Source organism: Henckelia pumila, unplaced genomic scaffold (genome assembly GCF_033568475.1).
Source record: "Henckelia pumila isolate YLH828 unplaced genomic scaffold, ASM3356847v2 CTG_233, whole genome shotgun sequence".
Classification (NCBI taxonomy): Eukaryota; Viridiplantae; Streptophyta; class Magnoliopsida; order Lamiales; family Gesneriaceae; genus Henckelia; species Henckelia pumila.
Genome location: NW_027331781.1, coordinates 42,743 through 55,443, shown reverse-complemented (window position 1 = coordinate 55,443; position 12,701 = coordinate 42,743). Strand labels below are relative to the sequence as shown.

Here is a 12,701-nt window from a genome sequence, read left to right as displayed (position 1 = left end):
CGGGGTCGAATTCGGGTAAGGTAAGATTGAGTTATGGGCTTTTCGGTTTGATTGCTCGGGTTATGCCTTATTTGTAAGAATAGGACTTAAAGTTTGGGTAGTTCACCTAAGGGCAGCCACTCACCCACCTAACATCCATATTTTTTAGTTGGGTTTCATTCCCTAAAGTTTCATATTCGTGTGCATGAGTTCTCGTCTTCGAGTTGAGTAAAGTTAAAGCAAGTAAAGTATTTTTTTTTGCATCTCAAGAAAGGTTAAAGTTCCAAGTCAAGAAAGAAAAGTATTAAAAGAAAGTGAATTGATTTGTGACTTAGACGTGTAGTGAGGGGCCGGGAGAAATCTTGGTTTCCCTACCACCCAAACAAGTAAGGAGGGGCCAAGAGAAATCTTGGTTTCCTTACCAATCAGACGTGTAAGGAGGGGTCGGGAGAAATCTTGGTTTACTTACCAATCAGACATGTAAGGAGGGGCTGGGAGAAATCTCGGTTTCCTTACCACAGAGGGGAAATGAGGGGTTGAGAGAAATCTTGAATTCCTTGCCGGCATAGCGCACTGCAGCCATGATCGATCAAAATATTAAAGAAAGTGTCACAATTAATGAACTAAGTTCTCAGAAAAGAAAGTAAAGTTTAAGGAAAGTTTATGAAAGTATCGTGTTTCAGTTTCAAGTTCAGTTTCATGTTAAGTTTGGAAAGATCAAAAGTCTCATAGCGTGAGTTGGCGTGAGTTCATTATTTACAGGTTGTCTCATTCTCTTGTATCATGCATATTTTCAATTTAAGTTGCAAAGTATATTATGTACAGTACTTTGAGTATTACTGTAGGTATTTTCAAACCCTTGTTATTACACTGTTTATACTTGCTGAGTCATTAGACTCACTATGCTTGTTTGATTTTCAGGTGAGGAGGAGTACCTAGGGATCGAGGGGCAGGATCCTCGGGGTTGAGGTCGCCGGTGGTGCAAGGCCCTTTACCGTTGCTACTTTATTTGCTTCCGCTTAGTTTATGCATGTAATAATGAATTGTTATGAGGAGTATTTTTATGTTTTAGCCAGGATGAGTTTACCTATGCTCAGAACCGGCGCCACATGAGTGCTGCCACCGCACGGATCAACCTCTGGGTGCAACCACACTCGTTTAGTACACCAGAGTAGATAGACATAAATGCCCCCGCCGTCGCGGTACTCTCAGTGACAGACTATCGAGTATAGAGTTGAGTGGCTCTATAGTCAGGTATAACAAGGTATAGGCTCAATGTGTATATGCACATGACATATGAATATAGAAAGCGGTAAATCATATATCATGCCATATAATAATGCCAAATAAATGCAACATATAAACATGTATACTCGCTGGAAATCTCAGTCAATGTGTACGTACCTCTAGGCTAGTTCAAGTAAAGTAGGATCCTAGGTTCAAAGCCTATATTCGAAAGTTCACCGTATCACTACATAAATTCTATAAGCCTTAACTAAGCTAATAAGTACTCCCAAAACTTAAACAGATTCCCGGATCATACCTTCGTCCGTAGTTAGCCCTTTGAAGTCGCTAGTCCCGAATGACTATAACCACACCTTGGTTATTTCAGAATCTCTATTATAACCGATAGGGCCCTCAAGTGTATATCTCACACTATATAACTGAAGAAAGAAACTCGGGAATTCGTATTTCCAAATGAAATCAAACGAGCCCTATTTATAGGCAAAATTCTCGGCCAGGATCGGAACTTCCGATTTCGGGATCGGAGCTTCCGATCCAGCTCATTGCGTGCATGCAAGACACGCCAGGATCGGAACTTCCGATCGGGCGATCGGAGCTTTTGATCTGCTCTACGTTCAACACTTGTCAAAACTCGCGGCTGAGTCATCGAACATTGCTGGCAGCTGGAGATCGGAACTTCCGTTCCAGGATCGGAGCTTCTGATCTCTGTGCTTTCGCTGAGCTTCCGAAGTGGCTGGGATCGGAGCTTCCGATCCGGCCCAAAGTCAAAAGCCCATAATCTCTTCCGAAGTCCAATAACACTCCGAAATTGATTAATTACCAACCCTTAATCATGTTTAACATATTATTATGTTAAATTGGAATCTGGGTTACTACAGTGTTTCTCGAAGGTATAATTAAGGAATAATTCATAATTTGGTATGAAACATGCAATCATTGTTTCAACCCACAGAGACCACAAATAGTCATTTTTTTTAACATTATAAAGTTAAAAGACCAAGATATTTCCAAGGTAATTAATGCACTTCATATATATTAGTAGTATTGTACAACTTTATATACAAACAAGAAAAATTAATTAAATGTTAATTTTTATTTCAAGATCACAATGTTCGATGATGTTGCTGCAATGTTCGTTGGACATCCTATTCAAGACTACATCAACTCCAAAAGAAGGTTCACGCTATATAGCACATATATAAATATTTTTTTTAAAAATCCAATTACAATGATATAAAGTAAACATATTTTTGTGTGTGTTGTTAATGATGCAGCTTACGTCATATAAAGTAAAGTTGTTGATCAATTGGATGACGTGGTTAATGATAACTATACATTCTTGTTTATGATGAGAGAATTAGTGGATACAAATAATAACACATTGTCTGCAATAGTTGATTTAGAATCCCTTTTAATACATCTAAGCAATGTATAAATGATTAAACTATAAATTTGAGATTTCTCTATATTTCATAAAATTATAATCCAAATCCATGGATTTGAAATACTTCAATCCAAACGCAACCTAAGGGAAACATACATGAATATATAGACAAGATATCTTGTTTCGTTAGTCTTTTGTCAATAGAATTTAGCATGCATCAGATCCTTTGACTCAAGATTCTGGTTTTCCGTCTATGGAATTAATCTCCCTAAAAAACAGATCGATGCATGCATGGCTGAATAAAGAAGTAAAATTAATGGATAGATATTGTGTTTAAAGTCATATAAAATCAGTTGCATAGGATCAAGTTGCAAGTAAAACCACTGTCTCGACCATCTTAATTTATTGCTTTGTTTCAGTCCATTTATCGGTCATTCTCGATAATCATTTTTACTACATAGACGTACGTATGATTTGAATATAATGGCGCCAAAAACTCCTCATAAATTAAAGCTTTCACACAACCAGAGAATTTCATAATTAGGATCATCTTTTTTATAACACACATGACCATAAATGAACAGCTTTTGTGAATCTGTTACATTAAATTATCAATCCAAGAATCAACAATTTTATGACAAAGATCCAAGCAAACAAAAAGGTCTGTTTTTTTTTTTAACCTTCCCCATTTTGAACACAAATTAAAACTGTCATCAACAGCTTAATTTGAAAGTAACATATATATATCAGTATGAATTAGGAACCACACAATGCAAGGTCCCCGTTTGCATTAATGTACTGAGAAAATGAATGGCATTACGTTTCTGAAACATAATTAATCGGAGTTCGTGTCTAATTACTTTGTTATTATTCAAAATCCCGGCCAGTAATTTTAAATTCATATGATACAAACTTTGAAGTGAATTTTTTAATTTGTACTACCATTTTCTTCGCACAGTTCATGATAGCATCTGAAATATTATAGGAATTAAAAAATAGTGCAAGCTTAAGACATGAAATATAATATTTAATATACTTATTAAGCTTAAAAAATACACATAAAAAGGTCATTATATATATTCCAATCAATATCAATGGTTTGGAGTATTCGTCAATATATATATATATAACACCTGATTTAGAAAACTTAATTCAGATGAATTAGAACATAAAGTACTTTTACAATTTTACTATATATATATACACAATGAATGAATTTTATATATATATATATATATATATATTAACAATTAATGTTTTCATCATAGCTAAAAGATCGATCATCAAATGTTATGTTTACAGACGTGGATCGATCCATGAACCTCCAAATCAAACTAAACTAAAAATTATACATAATTAATCGATGATGATTTCCCGAAACCAATCGTGATTGAGAGCATCCTTGGCTGTAATCCTCTCTTCCGGATTGTAAAGCAAGAGCTTGCTCAACAGATCAATCCCCACTTGCGAAAGAATCGGCCCGAACTTCCTGCTCAGTAGATTCAATGGCTGTACTTGTTCTTCTTCTTCAAACTTGAACATGCTCCCGGGAAGGCTCGAAAATCCCGGCAACGAATATGTCTTCACCCCGAGAAGCAGCTCGGGTGCCCTATACCATAAAGTCACCACATGAGGAGAGTAGGAGCCGAATGCTCTTTCTTTTTCGTATCTCCGCGACAACCCAAAATCGCAGATCTTGGCTTCTCCCTTGTGGTTGAGAAGGATGTTGGAAGGCTTCAAGTCCCTGTGCATTATCCTGTTTTCGTGGAGGAAGCGGACACCCTCCAACAACTGTTTGATGAGAGCTTGTGCTCGAGTAGTCCCGTCGAAAGGAGGAGTTGTATTTTTCATTGCCCTTCCGAGGTCGTTCTCCATATACTCCATGACCACGTAAACGCCGTCGTACTGGTCCACGACGACTCGCTTGAATCCCACGAACGATGGGTGGCGGGTGACTGATTTGAGTATGTCTATTTCTCTGGAAGTGGATTCGCAGAAGCCGTCGAATTCTTCCTTGATGGCCACCACTTGGCCGGTCTTCTTCTACATGGCTTTGTAAACCACTCCGTACGAGCCGTGGCTGATTTCGGACAAGAGTTGGTATTCATCCACGCTTCCGTATCCGACTGAATCCAAGCCTAATGTGTTCTTCGACAAAACGCTTGGGGGTGTTTTCGATTCTCCAGAACTCAGATTAACAATTTCTACCCTTTTCTTGATCCCGATCCCAATCTATCCTCCCTTGCTTCTTCTAGCAAATTTTTGCCTCCGAGAAACGCCTCCGCCGCAGCCCTTCTTGGATCGACGATCCAAATGACAAGGATGTTTGTTTGCCATCAGAATATTTTTTTTGGTTTGGTTTGGTTTCTTTCACAGCGTAAATTGTACGTACGTTCCGCGTTCGAGGATATATAATGAAGTTGTGAAAGTAACTCTGTTTGTACGTACGTACGTATTATTAAATACTCCGATTATATTTTTGGAAACCATATCTAGAATCGATCGTCTAAAAGATATTTATTTGTATGTGTATTTTAAATATTTTGATGGTTTTGATATATCGTTTCCTTGTTAACGAGAGCAAGTTTAGATATAAAATCATTTTATCTTCAAAAGTTGGCTTTTAAATTAAAGTGACATTTTTTTAAAAAATAATTTTGTATTTGGATAAAAAGATAAAAAAATGTTTTTTTTTAGTTATTAGAATAATAATTGAAAAGGTATAAATATAACTTTTAGAAAAACACTTGTTTTAACTAATAAATGCTTTTAAAACCAATATAAAATAAACCTATTCAAACACATCTAAAGCAATAAAATTAAACACCTTCTTCTTTTTTTGAAATATATATATATATAAATATATAAAAATAAATAATATTTTTTACTATTTAGTTTCTTAGTCCAAACACACTTTTATTCAACCACCACATACAAAACGTTTACTTTATAAATTGGATAATAATAAATTTTACAAAATATTTACTTTTCAAAAATATGCGGTTGATCAATAAATTTGATTACTAATAATGATACACATTTCAAAAGTTTTAATCAAATTACTTTGATGGAAGCTCTTTTTTTTAATCAACTTATTTTTAAAAAAAATTTTACATCTATATCTATACTATTGTAAAGCAAGAGGACCTCTTACTAATTTATTTGGTCTGCGACCTAATTACATCAATATAATTTTATATAAATGTCTCAAATATACTATCATGATATTCACTCTTTTAGGGACAAAATGTCATAAAGACATTTCCACACTTCTTTCACTCTTGTAACCATAATGCACCTTTCTCTCCCACAAAATTCTCCTAACTTCCATTCTCTTTCATTTTTTTTTACTCTTTTTTTCATTTGTACTGATTTCACAAATATTATAATTGTTTCTCTCATGATTTTGCAAATATTGCACTGCAAAAAACTTTGTTTTCTTTGAATTCTACACGCATGCATTACGTGTGCACAACAACTAGTATGATAGTATCTATATAGTTTACACTTGTACCTATAAAATTTATTCGAATTGTGATAATTGTATATCAGATAATTCATTTTTATAAAAAAATAAGAACTTTAAAATTTATTAAGTAACTTTTCTTTAAAAAAATGATTATTTAGTAGCTTGTACAATACACCGAATAATTTTTTTTATAATATATATTTTGCATATCGTATAGTTGTCTACCACATTTTTAGTATATTTGGAATTTATTTCTTTTTATCGTAAGTACATTTGGAATTTCGATACACAAAAATAATAAACTTGGATTTTATATTTTTTTAAAAAATCATGTATTTTATTTTTATTGAATTTATTTAATTAGGTGTTTTTCCATTTCGTTTTTTGTATGATTAGGTTTTGAGTAGGTTTTTTGTTGTGAGATGGTCTCACGGATCATTATCTGTGAGACGTGTGAATGTTACTCATATTTACAATAAAAAATAATATTTTTGACATAAAAAGTAATATTTTTTCATGGATAACCTAAATAGGTCATTTGTATCACAAAATTGATTCGTGCGAGCTTCTCACATAAGTTTTTGTGTTACGTTTTTCTTCCTTAAATTTATGTAACTCAACATTGAAAACGTTAAAAATAAATAAATTAAATTGAACGAGGATTTTCTAACCTTAATTAGTATTCCATCGCATTTTGTTAGATTCTCACAAAAACTAACATGAGACTGTCTCAGTGGTTAATTTTGTGAGAAAAATATCTTATTCGACTCTGTCCATGAAAATTATTATTTATTATGCCAAAAATATTATTTTCAGTCTGTATATGGATCAACTCATCTTACTAATAAATATTTGTTAGACAATTTCACAAGAGACATATCAGTTGATTATCTTTTATAGGAAATGCAAAATTAAGCTATAAAATTTTGTAATGCGTAGTTGATATATAAGTGGAAAACAAATAATATTTGTTTATTATTAAAGTAACTCATTTATTATGCTTACATATGTTTTCACATTAAAAAAAATATCGAAAAAATAAATTTCACGAAAATTCTCAATTTTATTTGTATTTATTAAGTTTTTGAATATTATATAAAAGGTCGTTGAAAGTAACTCATTTATTTAATGAATAATAAATATTGTTAGAAAACATAAAATAAAATATTAAATATAGATACTAAATTATATATATTTGAGTCGAATAAAAAATATATATAACCTTAAGACGAAACATAATCTATACTATTATATTAAAGATGGATGAATAAAGATAAAATAGTAGGTTGATATAGATTTCATCTTAATTGCACAAATACCCTCATTTGCTTATATATTTATTATTTGACGCATCTAATTTTAATTGCAATACTTTTGATAATTATAAAATTATCGCTATTTTTTAACATAAATATAAAAACAATTAAAAAAAGACTGTACAAGCATGTAACGCGTATGCACAGACACAAGTATTATATTAAGTGTAACATGCATTAAAACATGCGTTTGAAAATGTTTTAGCAACAAAAAAATATATTGTTTTCTCCATGAAACAGTGAAATTAACCTAGTGCGACTGCCAATTCTTCCCATTTCTGCTTACATTCTAGCTGTATGGACATGGATTCATTTAGAATGGTGTTCCATCCTTGATACTTAGATTTTTGATTCACCAATTGAATCTCAGTGTCGCCAATCTCTTGGTCAGCCGACAGTATTTGGGCTTTGAGAGATTCGCCTTCCTCAAGTAGTTGCACTCTATTGGCTTCACAAGTAGCCAATTCTCTCTTCAAATGCGATATTTTTTCTTCCACATTGTCAAAAGTTTGACCCACTTCAATCAGATTGTTGACATTACTTTCTCTCACTCTCTTGAGATTATCCCAAGTTACTTTAGAGGCCTTGAAAGTCTCTATTTTGACCAAGAACTCGGTATGTTTTTTCACCGCATCCCGGACCTGTTAAAGGATAGAAGGTAGAGAATGAGAAGCCATACCTAGTGGGGATTCAGTAAACCCTTGGGAACTATGAAGCAAGTGAAAAATCGTTAGAAGTTCTTGATATTGCTGCTCTGTTAATGTGAGTAAATCCTGAGTGATTAAAGACTTGATGATGGTCATAGCTTGATTAACGGACTCTATGCTGGGATGGGGTAGAACCTCTGGAATGGGTTCACTTTTGACGTTTTGCAAAAAACTGAAATCTAAGTCCATCGTGACTGAAGGAAGAGTGCACATTTGAATCCGTCGAGAAGAATAATCCTGCAAAAATTACCAGGAGGTATTGGAATAATAAGAATAGGTACAAGAACATAGTTGTAAACAAAGTGTTACCTCGACAGCAGTTGAGGCGGTGGCTATGTTGGAAACTTGTGCAACATGGGGAGCATGAATGGGAATACTTAGTTTGGGAAGAGGAGCTTTTGAAGATATGCCAGTGATGATTTGCGCCGCAATGATGTTCTCAGTAACATCAGCAGGTGTTGGGTGCTTGAAGAGAGGCACTGCATCTTTCAATGGCATGGAACTCATTGGTTGAGTTACCTCAATAGTTGATACTGGGGCATCAACGTTTAAGGGAATCGAGGAAACAGATATGGTGTCATCTTCTTCTGAATCAAGAGGAACCTCGGAAATACGTGAAGGTTGCATGGCCAATCTTCGTGATACACGGGTACTTTTTCTTACTTTGACAGGGGATGTTCTTTTGGCACTCCACTACCCATGGTTTTCAATTTTTTGACAGAGGTTTGAACTGCTAAAGGAAGGAAAGTAATAATAAGTAAGACAGTTAATTTTAAAAGTTCAGTTTAGAAATTGTACAATTACCAGGAGGAACTATCAAAGCAGCGGTAAGAGCTTGGTATTTGGGAGTCCACCATGACATAAAAGGAACAATGCTTTCCCGAGTCACTTCCTGAATTGGAGCTTGAAAGAAGGATCCCCATACTAGGTTTAATTTCGTCGTTGGTAAAGAAAAACGACAATCAACTAGCTCATCCCAAATGTTCTCAGGCAACTGTTGAGGGAAGAAAAAGTGGTTTTCGGGTACAGTAGGAGGAAAGCCAAATTGCCGGGCCACGATCAAAGGATTGTATATTTAAAAAGGGAGAATGGCATTATCATTGGCAAAGGTACCACTGTTGATAAAAAATTTTAAATGAAGACAACCAATTCGTAGGTCATCAACAACTTGTGGAAAAAACCTGCTTTGGTGAGACATGAAACGCAACATCCAAGGATAATTTGATATGTTGAGAAACACTGGAAAATAGTAAATACGACCCCTCTCCAAGAGTATTGAAAAAAGTCATTAAGAAATCCTTAGAAACTGTGGTGATGCAGTAGGAGAAAGCATTACTGCAGAAGGATTAATGCTAGTAAACGGAAGGTTCCTAATGTCTGGGAAATAGGAAAAGAGCCACAATTGCAAGAACCAACAAACACCTTGAAGTTTGCGGAGGGGAGTATCGAGTACACTTTTACTCAATCCTCTGTAGACAGCTCCTAAGAACATGACCCCTAAATTGACAAGGTTCCCAATACTCAAAAGACGTGCAAGGGATAAGTACTCTGCGGATGGTCGACCAAAAGCAGGACAAAACAAAAAATTACAAACTAGCACCCACATAAACAAGATATGTTCATCAGCACTTGGGGTCTCAGAGGCGGTATGCCAAGTCCCTATGATAGAAGCATAGGAGGTGTAGTTCAGATGTTCATCTGGGAGATTTGGAACATCCGTCATCGAGATAACCCCTATCAATTCTAGACCAATGATGGGAATCCTCATTAAACGGAGGATATCATGAAGAGTAATGGTCATTGGTCCACAAGGGAATATGAAGGAATTGCAAGAGGGAGACCAAAAATGGAGTGCAGATTCTAGTAAGTTGGTTTGCAACGGGAACGGACCTTTCGTAAGCTGAATGAAGTAATACAACCCTTGAGATTTCCAAATATCACCAAAATGGGGTTCCAGCTTATCGATCCAATTCACCCATTCAGGAGAAAAACAGGGCCAAGACTTGAATTTAGCTTCTTTAGCAGGAGGTTGTACGGAACTGGTCAAAAGTAGTGAAGATGCCGATAAAGAATCAAGGGGAAACAGGTTAGAAAAGACTGCTGAGGGCAAGGGAACTTCTACATATGGAGCGTGGGTTATGGTTGCCAGAATTTCAACGTAGTTAGGTTTAACAAGGGGATTTGTAGGCCTGTGAGGAACATAAGTCAAACAAAGACAACAGGAGTGCCAAGTAATCAAAGCGACGATAATATTAGCCGTGAGCTCAAGGAGATCAAACTTACCTGATGACCTCCATTTCTTCAGGAGCGATTGACGAAATGGCAGGAGTAGACGCCATAGAAAAGAAGGAGTAAAATACTGCACAAATAAAAGGTGAATTAAGCCATTGAAGGATAATTTCTGTTGTGTGTGCAGGTTTCGGCAGATGAATCACCAAAGGGATATAAACTTACTGGTTGGAGAAGCAGCGGGATGTCAGACCAAAACCTAGACTATCGAGGTTTTACACAATGCAAAGGGATGAAGCTCTAAACCAGCTCAAAATAATTATTCGGTGAAGAAGAAAAGCCCTAAGGAGACAGAAAGAGATGCGCGAATATCGGAGGAACAATAATAATAATGCTGGGGTAACGTGATCAAGTAATTCAAAATTTGAAGAACATGATCATTGAGTTTGTTTTTTTTAAAAAAAAATCAAGTCATAAAGCATATCCATTGACTCGATAGGTAGTGAGAAATTCATCATCCAGTTTTGATGGCCCAATGGGTCATCAACCTGCAGGGGGCAATTGTTAACCCATAAAATAAAATATTATATTAATTAGAGTTCCTTGGCCCAGTTTCTAAAAACCATGCAGCCCAAGTGGTTCGGCCCACCCGGTGAAGCCCACAAGACGGATGTCCATCCATAAGAAACGAAGGAGAAGTCAAAGTTCAGTTGAAAAGAACGTGGCCCATGTTGAGAGATAGTGGGATGAAAGTTACGGAATTGGGAACAAAAGAGCCGTCTCAAGAGAAGAGAAGACAGACTTCATCTCATCAACACTTAGTGTTCAAAAAGCTCTGTATTTTCAGCAATCTTTCTGCAAAAATTTCGTACCGTCATCTTGTCATTTTCTAGACATTTTAGCATACATATTTAGCTTATTTTTGCTGGGTTCCTCGAACTATTACAACATTTAATTTTGTGATTAGTATGACAAACACTTGTCATTTTGAATTTTCAGTAGCACAAAATCAATATTCGGTTTCTATTAATAATTCTTCTTTTACTTTATTTTAGTTCTTTAGCGTTTTACCGGTGGACTTGATACCGACGACGAAACCGGGAATCATGTTCACTTGGTTTTAGAAGTTAGATTTTTACTTTCATTTGCTGTTTTCATTTGGCACTTACGTGCCTGGCACACCCGCAATCAACCCGCTCGAGCCAATTTTTGTGTGCAAACACATACATATGTCTCGACTCTTGCACAAGTTCCCCGTTTGCATTAATGTACTGAGAAAATGAATGGCATTACGTTTCTGAAACATGCATAAATCGGAGTCACGCCTGCAGAGGTTGCAGAAGAACTGATGAGGGGTGACGATGCTCAATCTGCTCTTCAAGGGCTGATTCATTTTCTCAAGTCCAAGAGGATCAGTAGAACTCATCCTCATTTGGCTGATCCAGAAAGTGACATGGAAGTTAATTGTAACCAATAATGGGTGCTGACTAACACAAATTAAACTTGCATGTTATCATGCAACGTCGTCGTCAGAATTATTAGACTAAAAATAACAGCTTGTTTCAAATGACCAACTGGCGGCCATTTCTATTTATCTCATTTTGTTGGGTTTTTCATCTATTAATTAACATTTTATTTCAAATAACCATTTTGCTAACAGGTATTTGGCTTTAGGAGCAAAAGCTAAAGCGTTCAGGTTATTTTATGCTACCTAGCTAGCTAGTTGAAGCCATATTTGTATTAGTGGGAACCAATCGTTAAAATTCTTTAATCATATTCAAGTTCAATAATTAATAATCAATATATTATTTCTTCAACGTTGAGAAAAGGTTGAATTTTGAAGCAGAAGGGAAAGGAGGGGAAAAATATGATATGTCGTGACTAATTACTTTGTTATTATTCAAAATCCCAGTAATTTTAAATTCATATGATATGAACTTCGAAATGAATTTTTTAATTTGTACTACCATTTTCTTCACAGTTCATAGCATTTGAAATATTACAATAGGAATTCGAAAATGGTGCCCGCAGACAAATATAATGTTTAATATACTTATCTATAATCTATAATCTATAACCCCTATAAATATATGAGTTTTATTTGTGAATTTCCCTAATTAACCTCTTTCTTAACAATTAATTAATTACCCCTATAAATATATGAGTTTCATTTGTGAATTTCCCTATTTAACCTCTTTCATAACAATTAATTATTAATTATACTATCTAATTATCCAACTCTCCTCGTTTACCTCTACCTTGATATTATCATCATTTTCATTTATCAAGTTTTATTTAATTTCTACTTATTTATTGCAAAATATATTATAGTATTACTTATTAATATTAATGTATTAATACGGTACAATAAA

General features: G+C 34.9%; 1 protein-coding gene across 1 annotated transcript; it reads right to left on the bottom strand.

The window, feature by feature from the left end:
• Positions 1-3,964: 3,964 nt before the first annotated feature.
• On the bottom strand, positions 3,965-4,492 carry LOC140870768 (cyclin-dependent kinase G-1-like). Its single transcript, XM_073273159.1, has one exon. The coding sequence runs from the start codon at positions 4,490-4,492 to the stop codon at positions 3,965-3,967; it is 528 nt and encodes a 175-aa protein (XP_073129260.1).
• Positions 4,493-12,701: the final 8,209 nt, after the last annotated feature.

Coding starts and splice junctions, on each gene's coding strand:
- LOC140870768 (XM_073273159.1), bottom strand. CDS start 4,492: ATGGAGTATATGGAGAACGACCTCGGAAGGGCAATGAAAAATACAACT.